Source organism: Haliotis rubra, unplaced genomic scaffold (assembly GCF_003918875.1).
Source record: "Haliotis rubra isolate DU_JTF1 unplaced genomic scaffold, ASM391887v1 Scf3, whole genome shotgun sequence".
NCBI classification, from domain to species: Eukaryota; Metazoa; Mollusca; class Gastropoda; order Lepetellida; family Haliotidae; genus Haliotis; species Haliotis rubra.
The window spans coordinates 2,769,423-2,792,729 of record NW_025766968.1 but is presented as its reverse complement, the minus strand read 5'-3'; the positions used below and the strand labels follow the sequence as shown (position 1 = coordinate 2,792,729).

The 23,307-nt window shown below is 40.6% G+C and overlaps 1 protein-coding gene across 1 annotated transcript; it reads right to left on the bottom strand.

Moving 5' to 3' along the window:
- Positions 1 to 661: 661 nt before the first annotated feature.
- Positions 662 to 19,017, bottom strand: LOC124282419 (stimulated by retinoic acid gene 6 protein-like). The gene is made up of 17 exons (XM_046718407.1): positions 18,904 to 19,017; positions 16,796 to 16,865; positions 15,330 to 15,412; positions 14,396 to 14,526; positions 12,955 to 13,075; positions 12,194 to 12,254; positions 10,951 to 11,070; positions 9,555 to 9,634; positions 9,253 to 9,361; positions 8,526 to 8,658; positions 6,618 to 6,694; positions 6,256 to 6,304; positions 5,156 to 5,276; positions 4,614 to 4,730; positions 3,829 to 3,992; positions 1,890 to 2,117; positions 662 to 849 (listed from the first exon to the last, which is right to left on the bottom strand). Coding segments are annotated over exons 1-17 (1,797 nt in total). The 5' UTR covers positions 18,906 to 19,017; the 3' UTR covers positions 662 to 718.
- Between the last annotated feature and the right edge of the window lie 4,290 nt (positions 19,018 to 23,307).

Genomic DNA, 23,307 nt, shown 5'->3' with positions numbered 1-23,307 from the left:
GCGACCGTCCGCTCTCCGGGCGGACTCTCTAACCACTACACCACGGAGGCGGCCTCATTTAACATGAGAGTCAAATGTCACTTAGGGTTCACGTCACTTTCATGGCGGTGGCTTCACGTGAAGTATCGTTTCGGAGTAAAACGTTCAGGGCCCTATAGCGCTATGATGATCTTAATTTATCCCTCCCATAATTATATATAGACTTGTTCATGGTTAAAGGGCCTCTGAGTGTTATGAGATCTAATAACCACACGTATACAGTCAACCCTGTTAAACCGAACACTCATTTTTCCGGATGATTACTTTTCGGGGCGTCTCCTTTTTACACAACGTGTCACAAAACATACATAACGTATCAACTATCCATTTGTTAATCCAGTAGATTTCACAGGTAACGACGTTGTTCGGATTAATGATAATAATAATAATGTGTCTATTTATATAGCGCAAAACTCCACACTAGATATGCTCAAAGCGCTAACAATGAATAGAACAGGACATAACAGGACCTCGGATAACCCAAGCTGCCTGTTAGGCGTTTGGAGGTTATAGTCACATGACTTATCCCACCGGGTACCCATTTTCTGCTTAACAAGGTCGTAACTGTTTCCACATATAGTCACATTATCATTGAATAATAATATCACTGTGACGACTTGAATTATCACATGTGGTTCATTTATTCACACTGATGAGAACTCGTGTGCGTCAATCATTTCTACTGCCGCAGCTTCTTGGGCTTTGTGTCCACCATTGGATAAAAAGTCTTCCTCTGTTTCCTTAAATCCGGGTTCCTGAGTAATGTGAAGGCCAGTTTCCATTTCCGCACGTTTCGCGTATTTTCCAAAGCTGGAAATAAAAATTATCTTATAGTATAACGTCGTCATAACGTCACGCAAGTATACGTTTTCTGGTTGATTTAACTTCACTGTTGTTGAGAGGCGGTGGGTAGCCTAATGGTTAAAGCGCTAGCTCGTCAGACCAGGGTTCAATTCCCCACATGGGTACAGTGTTTGAAGCCCTTTTGTTGTGTCCCCAGTGTTATTGCTGGATATTGCTGAAGCGGCATAAAACCCTACTCACTCACTCATTAATATAATGTAAATACATGGAATAATATCTATCAAAATGTGTAGAGGATTCCCCCCTTTCTTAAAATATGTATACAGAATTATTCTGTGGGTTAAAATATGCCCTTATCCTTGTTGGGGCGGTGGGGTAGCCTAGTGGTTAAAGCGTTCGCTCGTCATGCCGAAGACCCGGGTTCGATTCCTCACATGGGTACTATGTGTGCAGCCCATTTCTGGTGTTCCCCGCCGTGATATTGCTGGAATATTGCTATATGCGGCGTAAAACTAAACTCACTCATTCACCTTATCCTTGTTTGATCTTTGACATTAAAAAAAATAATAATAACTACCTAATGCGCAGCATGAGAACACTCCAACTATATAGTCAGATCAATGTTGGTATGTACGCTATTCAACAAATCTATTTGTATACAATACGTGACATGGTGTGTAACGCTATACATGTGATATTTATCTTATCGCAGTGTGCAGTACAGAATTACCTCCCTTGGGAGCGCCAGAAACCTATGATCGTGACTTCTGATCACAGTTCGTATATGTTTCTAGATCTGTCAGCATCAAGCATAAAACTTTCCTCCTGTCTGTGATTTGATACATTTTAGAGAAGTAACTGGAATACTATCCAAAGCAGTGCTCAACCCAACATATCCCAATTGTGTAAATCGATGCTCATGCTGTTGATCACTGTGCATATTGTCTGGTCCAGCCTGGATTATTGCTGAGTGCGGCGTAAAACTAAATTCACTCAATCAGCCCAACATACTCACTCACTATCTCTATTTGTATACAACAAGTAACCTGATATCTGTCGTCGAGGTTTTCTACCAGAGTTGTCGCCAATTTCATCCTCGGGGGGCTCAACGCTAGGAAATGTCCTGTACTTGAGGGTAGTCTTTTTCAACAATGTCGAAGAGGTGGCGTGTCTCCGCTGCAACGTCTGGTCCCAGAGGATGCCACAGAAAACCCTGACAACGGGGTGGTTGTGGCTGTTTTCAACGTGCAGCATGCTGATGTAGGAGAAGTGACCTGAAGGATGAAGACAGGGATGAATAATCCAGATTCATCAAAAATATAATATTATGATAAACATCACATAAAGGGGAACATTTATGGACGTGAACTTCTGGAAGATGAGTGAGCGAGCGTGGTTTAACGCCGCTTTAAGCAATATTCTAGCAATATCATGGTGAGGGACACCAGAAATGGGCTTCACACTTTGTACCCATATGGGGAATCGAACTCGGGTCATCGGCGTGACGAGCCAACGCTTTAACCACTTGGCTATCCCACCGCCCACTGAAAGATGAGGAACAGAGTATATGCTTACTCCTTCACCAGGTGAATGAACGCTAGGAAGCAGATGGTTATAAATAGAGATTATTACACGAGCAAGTGTGTCATACGACTTATACGAAACGAGTGCGAAATTTTGTATTGCCCGAGCATTTTATTCATGTGCATTTGTGCAGTAAAACACGGTAAGCAAATCTGACTGCCCAGTTCATTGACGTCACGTTCAATTGTTTAATGACGTCACAGACGACGAAACACAGAAACAATGGTTGCTAGGCAAAAGTAATATGTGCACATGTGCACATATGATATTTATGACACTGGTTATGTTTCACCATATGGATAATAAATGTAGGTATATCTCTTCTTAATGCTATTCAAAGAGTTGATCAACATTGTAGATCATCCATTTTCACGCCAAAAACCATTCAGTTTTCAAGTAAAACAAGGTGACGAGCAATGTTGGGTATTAAAGAGAATTGTACGTCCAAACTCAGTCAGTCAGTGTCTTAATGCATTCAAAGTGTTGTTACAATTGTATATGTGGCATTTTGCAGGTACTTCAGTTTTACGTACTAATATTATGGTACTGGCCTGCCGTGTAGCAGGTTTGTCGTTTTACTGACTGCGGGCCAGACAGTGCTTGTTTTATACCTTACTGCCAGGCAGGGTGACAACAACTAACATCTATTGATGACGTAGTTTTTTATGAAATACTCATGCATCAAACAATCGACCATCTACTTTCATGATAGACGCTCTATCCACTAGAGTTGGAATTAGTGAGTGAGTTTATGTTTTGGACAGTCTCTGGACATAACGTGTTGGCTGGAAGAAATTGTTTGAAGCCATCTGCGCCTTGGCCTTTGATAAAAGCAGTTGAATATTGTATGCAGGCATACAACCTGAATATTGTATGCCTGTATACAGTAGTTGGCCATAAGTGAGTCATCATTAGTGAAATTTCCATAGACTTGCATGTTAATTAACTCTTGCAAGAATAATTTTAATAAATTTAGTTTCGGTCGAATTTTGCTTTCCATGCTTATCTACCAGCTGGGAAATCATCTCAGCTACATACACATAATTTCCATTCAATTTTCCGATGATTATTAAGAAACTTGCAACTGTGTAACGAACATATATTAGACATACCAATCAGGATTAACATGGCTGTCTGTGGGATGCATTAGAATTAAGTTGTTTTAATGGTGATTAATCAGGTGTTATTCGATAAGCTAATCAACGGAAAGATGAAAAAAATTTATATATATATAGCCGAAGATGATTTCCAAGATGTTTGCAAAATATCAAAATAAAATGACTTCTACTCAATTTATGAAATTTATTCTTGCAACAGGTAATTAACATGCAAGTCTATGGAAATTTCAATGAATGATGACTCACTTATGGCCAACTACTGAGCATATCTGTTTGCCTGTACCTTTATCACGCCTCTCCATGCTTCTCATGTACGTAGTTTTGTCCAGTCTGCCGACCATCACGACTCCCATGACGGTTCCAGTTAGAATTCGTAGAAAGCAGGAGAATATACCAATTGTCAAGCTCCCGAACAGGGAGAAAAAGTTGAACCCCTCGTAAAATCTCCTACAACACAACATGAGCCCTTTTACCACTATTTCAGTGCTTTGTTTTATAGGCACAATTCCATCAGGTCAAAGATATTTATTGTACTTAAGGCCTCCAGCCCATATACAAGTAATACAAGTATATATACAGCACATGTTACAGACATTTCACAATGAAATTACAGTTCACATAACATATTGCTTCGAACGCATACCATTGTCAAGGCCTGCCATTTGAGTTCTTGAAAAGTGTTCATTTTACCTCAATTTACACATATGCCTGCAGCATTAGATATTAGTTGCAGTGTGTCATTTTGGTGGTTTAGGACCCACCGTCTTCACACATTTGAAAACAAAGATTTCTTGTACAAATTACGAATTTCCAGAAATTATACAGAGTGGATCGATGTGAGTAGTGGTAGGGCATAGTTCTTTGAGGTCACCAGTTTCATCGTTCCACTATAAACAAGTATCGTAGTGTTAATTTTCATATTTCATATTTCATCTTACCGATCATTTGTATTTGGGTACAAAACGCACCACATCCTGTTCTTTTCACATTTATTCTTTTAGGCCACACACATATTATTTCAACAAAAAAAGAAAGTTAACTAAGAATTATTATTTATTTCTGGCCCACCTGTTATCTACATTGAGTGGCGGGTCCTCGTCAGTTGGTCGTATTTTGTCCTGAAGCAGAACGTATCTCGCCATCGCCACCTGGATGTAGAACAGGATGAGAGCTGTCGCAGGGAGGCTGGGAAGAGAAAACATATACATAACAATAACTATGAAATATTCAAAAGGAGAATCAATCGTCCTATTCTGACATGATTCATTATGAAACTGATTTTGGCGGAAAGATTTATGTTTCCTGCCCCACATGTGACGCCAGTCACAAACACCGGCAAGAGTCAATTGTTTACCCGAATGATTAATAAAAACAACCCCAAACAACGTGTAAATCATTTCCTTATTCAAAATTTTATAAAGCAGTTTTAATTTACAATATTGTCGACAACCGAATCACGTCAGAATATTCTCTAGTGCCGTAACGTAAGCTACATTTGCGAATGTGTCAGGGATGTTTTAAAATTAAAAGGCAGTAAAATACAGTGCCTACAGCAGACATACAATATGGCAACATAATCCATAAGGTCAGGTAAACTACACATGATCTACCTCAAAAGCTGTACCACGTATAAGAAGAATGTCCACAGGATGCCGTTAGCCTCCATCCAGAACATGGCGTAGAAGACCACGAGACCAAATATCAACAGGAAGACGAGGAAAATCACAGCACCTGTAACATAAATGTTTTGTTTGTTTGTTGTTAAAGGCAGCACTCAGCAGTATTCCAGCTATATGGCGGCGGTCTGTAAATAATCGAGTCTGGACCAGACAATCCAGTGATCAACATCATGAGCATCGAGCTACGCAATTGGGATCCGATGACATGTGTCAACGAAGGTAGCGAGGCTGAACACCCGATCTCGTTAGTCGCCTCTTACGACAAGCATGGATTGCGGAAGACCAATTCTAACCCGGACCTTCATGGATCGTAGTATTAAATAGGCATCATGGGTATTGTATTTCGGTATCACAACCCCAAATATTGCATCAGAACTATACATGTCTCAGTGATTGTATAAACAAACGTGGCTGCAATTTTTGCACTATTTATCAAAGGTGCAGTTCACTTGCGCACAGACTCTAAAGGTAAAAGAATTACTACTCTCGTATGATACTAATAGGAATAATGAGGTCTCTGATCACCTAATACATATTTATGCCGCAAATATGATGATGAGAGGGTTGAAAATGTAAAGTATACTTGCTGACGTATACAACGTCAATGTGGACGTTAATCAGACGTTATGCTTAACGTGATATATTGACGTCACGATAGTCTGTGTCACACAGTGACCATATTATTTTCCTTTCAGCCTAGCCATCCCTGCAATGTTAAAGCTCTAATCGAAGCAAGTCTTGATTTCCCTAGGTTCTGAATCTCTGGTCTCCCTGAGGCTCCTTTTCAATTTAAATGGGTTTATTTGTTACAATCAAACGTATATTGATTATAATATATATTCAGAGACTACAATCGTTAGTCTAACGATAGAGGATGACGTTACGTCTCGAGAAGGTTCCATCTTCAAGAGGTTCTACCTTCAAGAGGTTCTATCTGTTGTTTTCTGTTTCTATAATGGATATAGCAAAGTCTGGTAATTACAACTATGTATGCAGCGTACTCATAAAGGCATTTCTAAAGCGAGACCTACCCCAAATACTGTAGGCAATTAGGTACCCAAGGAATCGAAGATTGCTGGCCTGAAGGTGAATGAAATAATGACAAGCTGTTAGTCGTTTTCACAATTCAAAAATGAATACTTCGTTATCGTTTAAATGGCGTCAGTACTTTGTGATTTGCTCGATTGCATTTGGTAGTATATATCCACGTATATCAATTACGTAGGGCCGGGTAGCCGAGTGGTTTAAGCGTCCGCTCGTCACGCCGAAGATCCGGGTTCGAATCCCGACATGGGTACAATGTGTGAAGCCCATCTCTGGTGTCCCCCGCCGTGCTATTGCTGGAATATTGCTAAGAGCTGCGTAAAACCATACTCACTCATTGCGTCCTTACCATTATATACTGTGTATGTTGCTCAGTCTCGCAGATGAAGGATCGATCTCCTCTGGTGCAAACGCAAAATGTTTTTCCTGTAGACATGAAAAGAAATGAAGTTTAAGTATGTTGCAAGGTTGACAGTTAAGGTTCTACTTGATTAGTTACTTGAGTGAATGAGTGGGTTTAGTTTTACGCCGCACTCAGCAGTATTCCAGCTGCATGTATATGGCCGCGGTCTGTAAATAACCGAGTCTGGACCAGACAATCCAGTGATCAACAACATAAACATGAACTCCATTATCAATATTGATTTTTTTCCTACAACCAATTGGGATACGATGGAATGTGTCAACCAAGTCAGCGAGCCTGGTCACCCGATCCCGTTAGTCGCCTCTTACGACAAGCATGGGTTACTGAAGATCAAATCTTACCTGGATCTTCACGGGTCAGTTCCCTAAGTGTGTGTGATTACATTTGATAAGTTTCTGACAGTATCGTGAACAATCGAACAAACAGATGGCACTGGGTGGACATAATTTCTGTTAATAAACATAACAGTATTTATAGAGGAGTTACACTGATGACGATGATGTATTTTCTTTAGAAAGTTTATTTTGCGGGAAAAGGAATCTGAAGAGAATCTATGAAACTTTGAATAAATAATTGTGACTTTGTACTTCTCTTCCACTAACTTTAAGCAGCATTCAAGCAATATCATGGTTGGGATTTAAGAAACGTTCCTTAGAACATTTTGAGAAATCGAACCGCGAGTTGGTCTTCAGCAACCCATGCTTGTTGTCAGAGGCGACTAACGGAATCGCGTGGTCAGGTATGAGTGGTGCATACCATCGTATCTCTATCGCGTAGAATGATGCGCATGATGTCAGTCACTGCATGTCTCTAGTCCAGATTAGATTATTTGCAGACCGTCACGTAGCTAAAAATTGCTGAGTGCGGCGTAAAAACCAAACTAACAACCAAATGACAGAGAGAGAGAAGCGGCCATAAAATATGATGGATGCCTCAGAAGTTAGGAACCCCGTCACAAAACCATCCCAGCTCAATGTAGATTGTACACTTCCCACTTCGTGACAGTGACTCACGACATTCGTAGAGCTAACAACGCTGACTTGTATGGAGCAGGGTCCATTCTCACGGTGCTAACTCAAATTGTCTGCTAACGTTTTGTGGAACGAGGCCAGGCTTGAGTGTCCATATTAAATGGAAATTGAATAAGAGAGAGAGATAGAGAGAGAGAGAGAGAGAGAGAGAGAGAGAGAGAGAGAGAGAGAGAGAGAGAGAGAGAGAGAGAGAGAGAGAGAGAGAGAGAGAGAGAGAGAGAGAGAGCGATGAACAATGAAGGCATATTTCGTAAGAGCATATTTCAATGAACAAGAGAGAGAGAGAGTGCAATGGACAATGAAGGCATATTTCGTAATGTACATGTAACATACATTAACGTACCTGTATATCTTCAGGAAAAAGAATATGTGAATGAGGGCTGCAGCATTGGCAATAAACACACATGTATAATACGTTCCTGCAAAACAAGAGAATTGAATACAACATTTCATAGAATGATATCTGATTGACAAAAAACAGCCAGGTGTTCTTTAGCACGACACCCGTTCTAGTGGGTTATACTCAAGTGGAAAACCAGAAAATGTTAAAGAACAACCCAGCCTAAAAAAACCAATTAAAGCATAGTGGCTTTTGTTCGTACCATTATCGGGACGGTAGGGTAGACTAGTGGTTAAAGCGTTCGCTGGCCACGCAAATGGACCGGTTCGATTCTCTACTTGAGCACAACTTGTGAGGCCCATTGAATCTAACCCCTGTCGGAATATGGCTAATAGATAACACCATACTAATTCCCTCACTCAATCACTATTAGTAACCAAACACGTTAAGAATGTTGCTTACCTATCATGCCGTTGACGGCCTGCGGTGTGAGCAAGACGATTGTATGATTGAATGCGTCAATCGATTCAAAGTTGAGGAAATGTTCTTTGATTTCCCACAGTACAACTCCACCCGTTATCTCCAGAACAGCCAGCTGAAAAACAGAAACAAATCATAAGGCTGCTGTTTCTTTATTCGCCATTAAACGTGTATCATTTCAATTTTTGAAGAAAAAAAAAACATTGCCAGAAAAATATATTTTTTACATTGAAGCATACTTGACGGTGACAGCCAAACTAATAATTTCTGAATGAAAACCGATTTTGAGAAATAATATAAGTAGTGTCCTGTCCTACAGGTAGTATCCGTATAATATACTGAACAGCAAAAGAAGCGCGAGTTATTAAAAAAAATGAAATCTCATAAAAGTAAGCGTTCATGTTTATGTCTTCTATTGAAAAACTTGACAAAAAAACAGAGTTGCGTTTCTTGGGCTGTTCAGTATAGTTATCCCAACACAAGGTACATGGAAGCATGCCCTACCCCACACTAGTGCCACATGTACTACGAACGTGGTAATCTCTACACAGGGACACGTAAGCATTTGCACTAGGTACATGTAAACATGTCCTGTTGTACTTATGTGATAACATACTGTTCAACATGTCCTCCAAGAGAGGAAATTCCTTTGCTCAGCATAATATTTCACATCCTTCCAATCACACCGCAGCTTGCAGGTAATACGAACCTGATAGAGAATAACAGCTACAATGAAGACAGCACAAACTATTTTCACTGGATACCTGAAGCCCAGGATGGATCTATAGGTCACCGTTTGTCTAAATGTTTCGTCTTTCCTGTAAAGTAACGTGATTATTCTTATTTCCACAGACTGTGTCAAGAGTTGTTGGGGGAATTATCCACTCAATCACCCACTCACTCATTCAACTAAACAACAACTCAATCAAGCAATGAAGAACTCAATCATTCACTCAACCAGTCAACCGCCTACACACTCACTCAACAACCTTCTCACGCTGTAGTACTTACCTTAAAACTGTATCATAGTAACCGCTAAGTAATAGCCTCACATGGAGGGTTTGATGTGGACGCACCGTGTCTGTCTCCTCCTGTGATTACAAGCAGAAGCAGGAAGTACTTCCATTTAAATTGCGAAGAGCAAATATACACATCAGAAAAAAATGTTGATTTCTAACTGCAACACTTACCGAGAATGTTCTCTGCATGAATCGGGCGGGATAGCCTAATGGCTTAAGCGTTCGCTCGTCACGCCGAAGACACGGGTTCGAATCCAAATATGGGTGCAATGTGTGCAATATTGTTAAGAGTGGCGTAAAACCATACTCACTCACATACTCATGAATTAGTTATAGCTCAGTCGTATGTTGACGGATACTGGGCAATCTTTCCGGTCTTTAATCATATTTGCTAATGCATTCAACATTGAAGTTTCCGTTGACAAATATGCAGTTTCCTATTTTTGGTTGTACTGTATTTTCCATTTTTTGGGTGACGGATGCCAACGGCCAGATAGGATGCAGTCAGCTTTTCTCAAACACCTGCTATCTTCGTTTGAAAATGATTCACAAACATATAATTATGGCATAGTGGACGTTAGAGGATATTTGTTATGATAATGGAAATGTATTTTTATAGCTTTTTATTGCAATACTTTTATACAAGCCGGAATTCCTTTTCATATTTCAATATTTCAAATTCCAATTTACGTAAGCAAGTATTGTGCCTAATTATGCTCAATCGAAAATGGAGACAAACAAGATTTTAAAGGAAAACACTTCACGTATTAGTGAGTCTCATTTTCACAGTTAAATGCAACACCAAACTACCCGTTCCTCATAACGTTTTCACTTCGACCTTTGAATATTTGACCAGTATATACTATATAATTCGACATATATACACATTTCGCAGTGGATGACTGACGATAGTGAATATCTCCATGTAAACTATCTCACAGCACATTCTATAAATTCTAGAGATTGTTTTGACCGTCCGAATATTGTCATAGTACCCTTGAAACACGTATGTGCTTTTGACCCTTGCAATTCAAATTTAAACCGAAGAATGTACTTAACTATTTAACTTAATGTATTTAAACATCATCACCAATTTTCTGAGATTCACATCTCTTGATTGGACTATTTTATCTGAAAATAATTTTATAGCTAGTTATCTAAATTAACAATGTGTCCACTTCTCACAAATCACTTTCCTTATACAGTTTTGAGGAAAGTATAATGTTATTCTGCAAATAGTAAAATACTCAGTTACAAAAAATATAGTCTCGGGATACAATTTCGCCTCTACCGCCATTTACTCAATCACCAGTTGATCAATATACAGAGAACACAATATGGGATTTACTACACAACCATAGCAGTAAACGTGCATGTCCCTGTCTTACCTGTAGGGAGTACACTTTGGATGACACAGCGCGGATGATTTCTGAGGCTGATCTCACCAACAGATACATATAACACAAAAGCACAGGAACGTCGGTGGCAATGGGACTTAGTTCAAAAACCTGCAACAGAATGTCAATATGGCTCGATTGGAACAAAGAGACTATATCAGTTAAGTCACTGTGACGCAAGACCATATCAACATGGTTCGATTGGAATATAGAGACTATATCAGTTACGCCACTGTGAAGTAGGACCCTATCAACATGGTTCGATTGGAACAAAGAGACTATATCAGTTACGCCACTGTTAAGTAGGACCATATCAACATGGTTCGATTGGAATATAGAGAATATATCAGTTACGCCACTGTGAAGTAGGACCATATCAACATGGTTCGATTGGAACATAGAGACTATATCAGTTACGCCACTGTGAAGTAGGACCATATCAACATGGTTCGATTGGAATATAGAGACTATATCAGTTACGCCACTGTGAAGCAAGACCACATCAACATAGTTCGATAGGATTATACAGACAACATGAGTTAAGCCACTGTGAAGTAGGACCAGGTCAATATGGCTCGATTGGAACATAGAGACTATATCAGTTACACCACCGTGAAGCTGGACCAGGTCAATATGGCTCGATTGGAAGATAGATACTATATCAGTAACGCCACTGTGAAGCAAGACCACATCAACATAATTCGATAGGATTATACGGACAACATCAGTTAAGCCACTGTGAAGTAGGACCAGGTAAAGATGGCTCGATTGGAACATGAAGACTATATCAGTTAAGTCACTGTGAAGCAAAAACCAGGTCAATATGGTTCGATAGGAACATAGGGACTATTTCAGTTAAGTCAGTGTGAAGCAAGACCATGTTAATATGGTTCGATGGGATCATAGAAACTATATCAGTTAAATCCTTGTGAAGCAAGACCATGTATGCATGGTTCGATAGGAACATAGAGACTATTTCAGCTAAGTCATTGTAAAAGGCAAGCAAAAAACTGTTATTGATTGTTGATGACATCTTGTAAGCTGTTTTGCTTTGACTAGTACTTTTCAATCACATTTCATGACTTCATGATAATCTGGGGAACATTTTATAAGTTTTGGGGTCAAACACTAGTATTTTGCATTTTGTTTGGTAGCTTGTTTCACATCATGTGATTCTGATGTCAATGTTCACCGGAGGCAGATATTCGTCCATACAGTGAAGTAGTGAACTTACTGTACTGGTACCAGCTGATAAACGGACCCGCTGAACTAGATCTGTGAGGATACCGCCGCACCTGTGAGATCGTATTTGGACGTAAGACGTTATATAGATATAAGCATCTGCTGTTTCTGATACTATGGTTCTAATATGTGGACAAAAGAAGTTATTTTTTATAATTTCTATGATCAATAATTGTTTCGTACCCTAGGTTTGTTTGAATAATATTTAACGCCGCACTCAGCAATATTCCAGGTATATGACGGTGGTCTGTGAAAAATCGAGTCTGGACCAAACAATTCAGTGACTGACATCATGAGAAACGATCTACGCAATTGGGATACGATGGCATGTGTGTCAACCAAGTCAGCGAGTGTACCCACCCGATCCCGTTAGTCACCTCTTACGACAAGCATGGGTTGCTGATGACCAATTTAAACCCGGAAGACCAATTTAAACCCGGATCTGCACGGGTTCGGGCCCCTTGGCACGTGCTGACTGACTCCAGTTCTATAGAAAGTCACTCTGTTCATCTGATGACTAAACAATCGTTAAGCATTCTCCAGATCATTCGAGAAAAATACCATACAATCACATAAATGTATATATTTCAATATTTCAAGTGGGTACACGAACTAATGTTTGCACTTCTGACCAAGTCTGGAAATAATGGTCTTAGTGGTAAGCATGGTCTCACTGCTAAAATGCTTTGGTAGAGTATGAAGATGTTCTTTCAACTAAAGGAAAACAGGTTTGGTACATTTGACCTTACTCACAAGAGGATAGAATACAGAAGTCCGCAAACGGATCCAACCAATCGGTGTCGAGTGGCAATGCATGCAAACAATGGGAAACATACCACCGCCACCTCTACTGTCCGCACCTGTAGAATCAGTGCTGTAAGCAAAATAATGCATGCCAATACACGCACATTAACATTGGCTACTTGTAATTGTTAAAATAGAAAGAGTAGGCTAGTTTCACCGTGGTAAAAATGTGCATATTGAATTTAATTTAATTGATACAAAAATGATTGTATATAATGAGCTTGTGTTTATGAATCACTATCACATATAGTCGTGATGCAAATGCATGCAAAGTCAAGTCAACCGTTCATCGGAAAATACAGGATGGGATGATATGAAGCAAACAAAAATAGGAACAACAAATTATTTTCATTGATGAAGAAACCGATCAGCGAGGATGGGAGCACACTTCTCTCCAATGGAATGTCCCGTCTTGCCATAATGTCTGCTTGACAACACAGACGCTGCAACTGACGGTACTAATGGGTCAAACTAACACGTCTGACAGGTCGCGTGGCTCTGAGACCTTCCTCGCGAAGGTGGTTCCGCACTGTCTGTTCAGATGTCCATCGCATCATTGAAACCGCCGCTGTTACAGAGTCTGCGGGGGATAAATCTCTACAGCTAGTAATGCAGATACTCGAAACGTTCTTGGGCATCAATTGTAACACGGGCTGGCGTGACCTGGTTGGTCACTTGACCGTACTGATGGTACCTATACCAAAGTCTGTAGACGATGTCTAAGGACAATCAATATCTTGGAACAGTTGAAAGGGAGTTTGCGACTTCCAGGTGTTGTGAGAATCCCTTCCTGTCCCTAAGTCATGGTATAGCAGTCGAACAGATACGAACAGACAGCGTTTAGGTAGCCTAGAATTAGGCAACTATTCATGATGTAACATGCACCCGTTCTAACGTATTATCCCTTGAAGTAGTGCCACGTTTGGTTAATACGTCTTTTGCTGATTTCAGCATATTCTGGTACCCTGTGAAACCATGGCCATACTTCCCATATCGTATATAAAGATGATTTTCCCTGTGTGTATATCAATGCCAAATATACATTTTCGTGATCATATTTATGACACAATTGCACAAGACTGTAGCCATGGACATGGCGCAGCCAGTCACTTATAACAAATGTTGCATTCATTCAAATAACTCGTGTGATGCACTCACACACCTCATTCATCACATCGTTGATGCAGCACATACACAAGCTGGACGATAAAAGCACAATGACCATTTTTACGTCGCGATCGCATGTATAGGAAGCACTTCGTGGATAGACTTTAAACAGATAGCGTACAACACATTGTGCCATCATCATTCGACACATCCCCAATAAGTTTAATATTATGCTAATTACACTTCAGCTTGATTCAGTTATTATTCGAGTAATGATACCCACCGAAAGCCCAGAGCGGATATTCGAAGGAGTACTGGGTCTCTAGAAACAGGCTGAGGATTTCATTCGTGACGGCACCAAAGGCAGCAGCAAACGCAAACCGGTTCTCATAACCGTCCAGGAGATTCAACGGTCTACAAAACAAACCGGTTTGTGAGAGGAAACTGGAACCGTGCAAACAGTATAACATGGATATACCTGCCCATGATATAGTCTCAACTGTACAGCTGACAGAGATTTCTTATGAATGTGGAATGGGTTTTGTCGCTTCTGTTTACACATGAGAGTAGACCATACCTATTTCATGTGTCTTAAAGGGGCTTGGCTCTCATGTTAACCCTTATCCGTAGCATATGTGATTCAGTGAGTGAGTGAGTATGGTGTTACGCCGCTTTTAGCATTATTCCAGCAATATCACGGCGGGGGACACCGGAAATGGGCTTCACACATTGTACCCATGTGGGGAATCGAACCCTGGTCTTTGGCGTGAATATGTGATTCAAGTCCTAACCTCCTTAATGAGCCTCCATACTCAAAGTGAATGATTTGGATCATGTATGCAGTTCACTATCCCGATATTACACAATAAAAACCGTGTGGAGATTCCGGTTAGGTTAGGTCACCAGCAACATATCACACTATCATTATTGTAATTGTGAGGCGATTACAGTATAGGTTCGCATGAAGGTGTCACGTTGCTTTCAGCAATATTCCAGCAATATCATGGCGGGGTACGCCAGAAATGGGTTTCTCACATTATACCCATGTGGGGAAACGAACCCAGGTCTTCGGACGCTTTACCCATTAGGCCACCGCACCGCCCCCATTCCTGTTAACGTAACAGAGATGGGCGAATGATTACTACCTTCGGTATGTAGCTTTTAAAGACACACTTAAGGATGATAAATTTGTATCATGGTAATGTGCCTTGTCTTACACGATCAATGCCGGGCCGCCGTCATAGATGCCCCTTCCACTCTTCCTCTTCTCCAGGAAGGCCAGCAAGAGTATGATTACCACCTGTGACATAGTAGACTATCTTGGATCACCATCACTTGTAAATTACATTATATTTAATCAAATAGTTTGGCTCTAAAAATGAAAAACATTTCTACTATTAATGTTTACAGAACAAAGGTCATATTTGAATAAACGGCGCCTTTTTTGGAAACAAGTTCTTTGTATTCTTTATACGATGTTTCAGAGCTAATACCTGCTCCTTCATCAGGTGAATTATTTGTCAGATTTGTCTTACGTAATGTGTATACCCGTGAAGATCCGGGTTAGAATTGATCTTCAGTAACCCATGCTTGTCGTAAGAGGCGACTAGCGGGATCGGGTGGTCAGGCTCGATGATTGGTTGACACATGTCATCGGTTCCCAATTAGGTAGAGCGATGCTCATGCTGTTGATCACTGGATTGTATGGTCCAGACTCGATTATTTACAGACCGCCGCCATATAGCTGGAATATTCGCTTACGTAATTTCTAAATTTTTAAATTTTAATTTCAACGACCTGAAAGATGTGATGTATGGCTGACATGCATTGCTCAATGGATGACTTGGATTTGACACTGTTTGTCGGTACTGTAAGCGTGGTGCAGGAAGAAAGCCAAATGAAAAGTGGATCGAACTTGTTTACCCGACTGGTGGGACTCAGAGAACATCTCATGGGCAATGTATTTGGAATCCATAAACAACGGATCTTGTCAAGGGACAGTTCTGCACAATCAGAGCCACTATGCCCAATCAGATCCGACAGGACTGCTATGCAACCTGTTTCTGCAGCGCAGACTGCTGGAAATGGTCCAAACATTCTCCTCTTAAACCACAGGGCCATCCGTACCACTTCCTAAATCAGTTTAGTAGGGTTAAACGTTTTGTCAATACTGTGAAGACTCGAGTGAGTTTAGTTTTACGCAGCTTTTAGCATTATTCCAGCAATATCACGGCGGGGGACACCAGAAATGGGCTTCACACATTGTACCCATGAGAGGAATCGAACCCGGGTCTTCTGCGTGACGAGCCATCGCTTTAATCACCAGGCTACCCCACCGCCCCTTGAAGACGCGAGGGCATGGATAACAAGTTAAACGTTTCACTGGAACAATGTAAGCTACAGTTGTACAATAACATGAGTATAGGTGGTAGGTCAGCATAACACTGCACAAAGTGGTGCCGATCTACTCTGTGTTTGTAAGAGAATGGATGTAAATTTTACGCCGCTTTTAGCACTATTTCAGCAATATCGCTGCAATGGGAACCAGAAATGAGCTTCACACATTGTACCCAGGTGGGAAATCGAAACCGGGTTCCCGGCGTGATGAGCGAAACGCTTAAATCACTACCCATCGCCCCCTCTGAACTTTTGAGAAAGAAATGGTATCAGCGTAAAAGCTTACCGCGGGTATTACTGTGTAGTGAGTGAAGTCATCATAGTTGAAGGATATATCAGACCCCGTGTCGTCAGACCTGCAAAATTATATACCAATCTGAATTACAGATATAGACTTGAAATAATAAAAAATAATGTGTGTACATATATTGTACCAACCTCCACACACAAAGTGCATGCTTAAGGCGCCAACACTATTACCCCGCATTCGGTTTGTATTCGCAGCGTCCTGGGCAGCATACAACATAGGTTGATTCTGAGACTCTAGACGGTTAACAGTCACTTCACCTTATCATCCCACCGGGTACCCATTCACTGCTGGGTAAACAGAGGTATATTACGAGCAAAGCCACATGACCAAGGAGACACTGCTGGTGCTTCAATGAGGTGGAGAAACCAAAAAAGGTAATTTTTATAGCATGGATGCAAGCAGGTCGTCTCCCGAGACGCACTGAATACTGAGTACATACTACAGGGATCCGTGTGTGCTGCGCTATCAGAGTGAAGAGGTTTGACTGTGGACTGCGATATCACATTTTACATCCCGCCTCTTCACTATCATGCAATTGCAAATGAACAACTAATCGAATACTGTTGAATATTGGGCTAACTCGTTGCGGTAACTGTTAAAGGTTCCTGATCCGTGCTTCAGCATGTATGACGTGTATTTCGAAACGAACATTTATGTAAATCGACATTTGAATAAAGATGTTCTTTTAAGGACAGAAATACCTGAAGTTTTTATCACAGGACTCCGTGACGAAGAGGCGGTGTACGTAATCTGCCTTTTAAACGAATGTTGCTATTGTGCACTGTAACATAAGGCGGGTTGTTAACTGTACTGCTTTTTATAATTAAAGGGTTGCTCGTGGTTGAAGATTTCTGTATTAGACAAGTGGTGATGATTGAAATATCATCCTCAATAAAACGATGCATTAATATTGATAACTAGTCCATTTGTATTGCCCTAAATCCACACCGACACATGCTCGTGGCGCAGACAGTTCATTATTACCCCCGGATAACCCAAGCTGCCTGTGAGGCGCAAGAAGGTTATAGTCACATGACTTATCCCACCGGGTACCCATTTTCTGCTGGGTGGATAGAGCCAATTTTGAACAAATTCACTTGCCTAAGGTGAGACCACATGTACCACATGTGCTTCGTTGTGGGGCAGGACTGAGGTATTGGAACTCTCAGGAGTCAAGCTGTCACACACGGTCACCCATCCAAGGACTCTCCACGCCCAACGTTGCTTAACTTCACCTGATTTGTGACCTGATACACAGGACCACACACCGCCACACTGACTAATCGAGAATGTCGCAGTCCGAGACACTGGCCCATATATATTATTGTGATTATTATTATTATGCTAACATTTGTATAGCGCCGATATCCAGCTCAGCTGCTCAAAAGCACTAAGTTTTTCCCTCGATCACTGGATGTCAATCCCAACGGCACGTCGTATTATCAATCTCAACTCCCTGGGGACCATATATACCATCAAAATCTGATTTAGTTTCATTGTTGACCATTTACCTTAGATAGTACGTACATCAATTTTATAACAGCCTCATTTATATCACGAACAAGTAGGGATTGACGTTGGGTTCAATTATATTGTATTTATATATATGTTCGTGTGCCTGTACTAGTTTGGGCCAAAGCCGGTTGTATTGTGCCAGCCCACTTAGGTACCATGCCACAGTACCCGACTGATTCAGTCCTTGTTCTATCCCATTAATACCGAGCGGCAAGCAGGTTAACAAGTAAAATCATTTGAGTCCGTTTTAGTATGACACGGAGTAGAGTGGGAGTGAGTGAATGAGATGTTACACCTTTTTAGCAAAATTCCAGCAACAGCATGCCGGGGGTGAGTGAGTGAGTGAGTGGTTACACCGCTTTAGCAAAATTCCAGTAATTGCATGCCGGGGAGACAAGAAGTGGGTTCAACACACACGTGAGCCTGTAAACCTACGCGAGATACCGAGCTCGGGTCTCGGATCTTGGACCACTACGTTACCCCACCGCCCCCAATAATGACTGCGACGAGGAAAGAAATGTACGTCAAACTCTTTATGTCGCGGTGTACCCAATCAAGTATATACTCACATGTCTTCTCGCTCCCAGTGGTTATTATAGGGGCCGGGTAGCTGCGATAATGTTAATACATTTGTATAAACGTGTTTGTCACTGTGTGTGCGCCAATAACAGACGTTATTGTCTCGATCGTGTATCGTCTACGTTATCAACAGAGATAACATAGTGTCTTGATACAACTGATAAAATTATCTATTTTGACATGACTTAAGATCGTATCTATTGTTTCAAGCGGGACCCACTTTACAACGTGATGTTAACTTACATAACGCGTTAACGTCTCTCACTTATAGTACTAATTAGCAACGTTTTTTAAAAATCAGTGCCAATTTCACGCATATTCAATATGTCGAAATTTCACCCTATAATCAAAATGCATTTAATCACCACAGAATTTGAACATGTCTTCAAAACGCTGTTACGGGACAAAAACTTTTAAATAATGATGAGAAATCTCGGCTGAAAGTATATTCCATTTTACGATTCCGACGATATGATGGTATGTGTTTATGAATCACAATCAGCCGGTGATGAGCCCGGGTGATACACGTAGAATGTGCGTGGGATGGAGTGTGTGATTACATGTGGGTGATACTGTGCTTGACGAGGTCATGTTTACAACCTTTTATCACCGTATACGCTCCCATAACGTTACGCTCCCATCACGTTTGTCTGAGATGATGGCCACTTTGCAGATACCACTCAATATTTGTATTCAGAGGGCAGGTGAGGTCAGGACGGGACCTCCGTGAATACACGCGAGAATAGATACTGCATTGTCATACGCTGTGTTTCGTACGAATATGAAAAATATATTTATTCTAAACAATACTGAGTAGCATATGTCTGGTTATATTTGATCTTTTGGATTCGAGTCTTCATGTATCGGCTGACCGCCTCCGTCGTGTAGTGGTTAGAGCGTCCGCCCGGAGAGCGGAAGGTCGCGGGTTCGATCCCGGCCGCGTCATACCAATAGACGTTAAAATATGGTACTTGTTGGTCCCTGCCTGGCGCTCGGCATTAATGGGTACAACAAGGACGGAGTCAGTATGATGTGTCCGAGTGGTGTATTCTTGCTTAACTGCGGCATGGTAGCCCTCAGCGAGCTAGCACTATATAACCAGCTAGTACAAGTAGCCACACATACACACGCATGCACGTCGTTAAAGTTCGACGTTCAACCCTATTTCACCTCAACTCAATTAATGTATCAGTTGTGTATCTATAATTCATGGCATCGATGAAATAGGTTTTTTTTATACTAGGTTATTTTTGTATATATGATACTTTGAAATATAATATTTCATTAGTTTATCGAAGAGTGATTTTTGCAAAGGAAACGTTAAACGATTTTATGACAATGAAATGTGTCTGAGAAAGAAAAGAGGAGCTTTTGTCCCATAAATCAACGCCCTTCTGATCCCCTTCTGAAGATTTTATGCCACTAAAACACTTGTCCCATGAATCTTAAGTACTCTTTACATTCAACTTCCTTCTGTGGAAATTCCGGAAAAAATCATATCTAGGTTTGCCCAGCTTGCGGGTCCCTGCTTTCTTGTTGTAAGGTGTAAGGCAATGGGTGACTTGTATGTGCCCGTCCTGACAGAAAAGCTAATATATATGATAATAAAATGGCATTTCAGTTGGGCAAAGAAAATCCCCAACTTGACAAGGACGGGACGAATCTGATCTTCGAGGTATCTCATACCGATTCCGAGTGTTACAGCAAATTGTTTTACCGAGAAGTGGCTAGCAATTTATCGATTAATTACGCCTATCTTTTCTGGATGATCAGTGAGAGTGATGCCGCATGCAATTATGGGGGCAAAGGGACAGAAAGAATGCCAACTTTTGCCAGCCAAACCTAAAATCTGTCTGAGTAAATCTCATGAAAGTGTAATGACCTCGTGCACACATCGGTTGCTATTGGCGGAGCGGGTACGTTACTGGTGTTGATCTGTGCCCTCCTCGTCACGATCGGGCCGCAGAACCTGCTAGTATTTCACCATTACATTGGCCGTCTGGATTCACGTTACTAATCTCTGTAAAATGATACATCGTTATTTGATAGGCGCTAAGTGTTACATAGGACATACGAGAACCAAACAATGTGCTTCCTTTCTGTTCTACCTGATGACGTTGCTGATGCATCTGGAAATCAAGAAAGGTAAGATCGCTGATGAAATGTATTCTGAGTTCAAATTTGTCAAAAATGAAATGAAATGCTGTCTGAAGTTTATTGAAAAAGGAATATGTGATCATGGAATGCTGGGCTTTCTTACCAATGACATGTATATAAAAGATGAGGAGTGAAACGGCAAGAAGCAGGCATCACGATGGGCGCCACTTGTTCTTTCTCATTTGTTTCTTTATGTGTACGAATAGAAATATCTTCAGGTATATCGATTACCTAATACCGCTCAATAACCATCAAATTATCAATGACTTCCAGCTCATGTATCCACCTGAACTAGAAATACAGGTGACACATGATTGAGTGCGTATATTTTTACGCCGCTTTTAGCAATATTCTGCAATATCACGACGAGGGACACCAGAAATGTTCCCCACACATTGTACCCATGTGGGGAATCGAACCCGGGTCTTCGGCGCGACGAGTGAACGCTTTAACCACTGGGCTACAACACCGCCCCATAGTGTTTGTTTGGCTCAATGACAAGAGGATATGACTTCAACGTTCCAATAGTTCACTCGCCCTTTATGTCAAATAATGTTTCTACAGTTCCAGTATTAGGAGTTCAAATTTCATAACTTTTGAGGTGCAATCCAGGTTGTCATTTCACCAAAGTTTCAAACATCGTCAAAAAACTGCTGCTCAGAAATTGTTTGAACAAGGCTTCAACATTCAAGGCCATTCATTAGGGTTTCCAAAACGCTTCATGCCGCGCACGTAAATGTTTCAAATTTAACATATCAGTTAGAAAAAAAGGGTTCAGTGCATATCTTAATATGACTTGCACCACATCTCCTCTTGTTTGTAGATGAATGATTAGCTCTCCAATGCATGTGTTTGTGAGTTTGGGGCAGAATACATTTTAAATTTACATTATGTAACCTGGTAAAACCACCTTTGATAGTGTTTAATAAACACATCTTCATAGTGCATTCGGGATTGAACCACCAACTCAGCTGTTGGCAGAAGGTTCCTAAAACTTTGGAAAGGGTTTTGTCCCACATATTGACATTTATCAAGATAAGTGGACCATGGTACAGGAATGGTTAACCTCGACTTGAGAAAATAAATTTACCTTGCTCTGCAAAATATATTTAAAATAATTCAATTGGCGATTAGAACTTATTCCATCCCGTTACGGATTTTTCATTATGTTTGATTCATAATTATGTTCAAACCCAACGATATCGCAGTTCATATCGCGTTTTTCTGAAAAGGAAATTACATTCATTCTGATATCATTTTAGGACCAGATCGCAATCTCTATATGAATCAAATACATAGGAACTCCTCTTGAGGAATCTCTGCGTCACTTGTAACATTTGTCATATTTATCGCCCCAAATCTTAATTACTTATGCTATCATTTCCTTGCTGACTGATTCCCTTAAGTTGAACCTTTGGCCTACATGATTTGGAAACCCTCGTGTTATTTCAGTCTCATTTGGATTTTGCTATTAGTAAGTTAGCATTTCAGTAAATCGCATTGATTTCCGTACCAGATAAGCACTCTTTATGACCTTCCCGAATCTGATTGTCGATTGAAAATGCAATGAAAAAACATTGAGTCAGAATGATGGACTGATCAAATACAAAATGTATATAATATATGTCAACCACATTCGTAAAACCTCTCGCCTTTTCTGAAAAAAATGCTTTGATAAAACTAATATCAATAAAAGAGTATCTAACAATTGGCTAGTCTATATGTTCATATACAAAGTGAAGAAATCAAAATTTCGACAAGGCATGAGAGAAAACAAACATGTCCTCACCTGAAAATATCATTCCAATTAATTCAAATCAAGATGTATTATTCATCTGTAAACTGATCACTATTGATCTTATTAATAGCTCCCTGAAAATGCTTCACTCAGACGCTGTCCTCACAACCCAAACCTTCATTCCCTTGCTGTCTATTTGACCGCCAACTATCAGGTTTATTGAGAAGAAGGAGAGCATTACGAGTCTCGTTATTGCTTCAAAGAAATTTTTAAATGGTTAAGTTTCATTGGTTTGCTCCAGAAACCAACATCACGGAACATTTGAGCGTCCTTCTTTCGTTTTTGCATTGTGTCAAATGGAAGCTGACGGAAGAATCGAAAAGGGACCGATAGGACATTTAAGTGGAACGCATAAAAAGTTTCCGGACGATTTTCTCGTAATAGGTTTTAGGTCTACTCTGGAATCCAGCATCGTTGGCCTGTTTGTAACTGTTTCGCA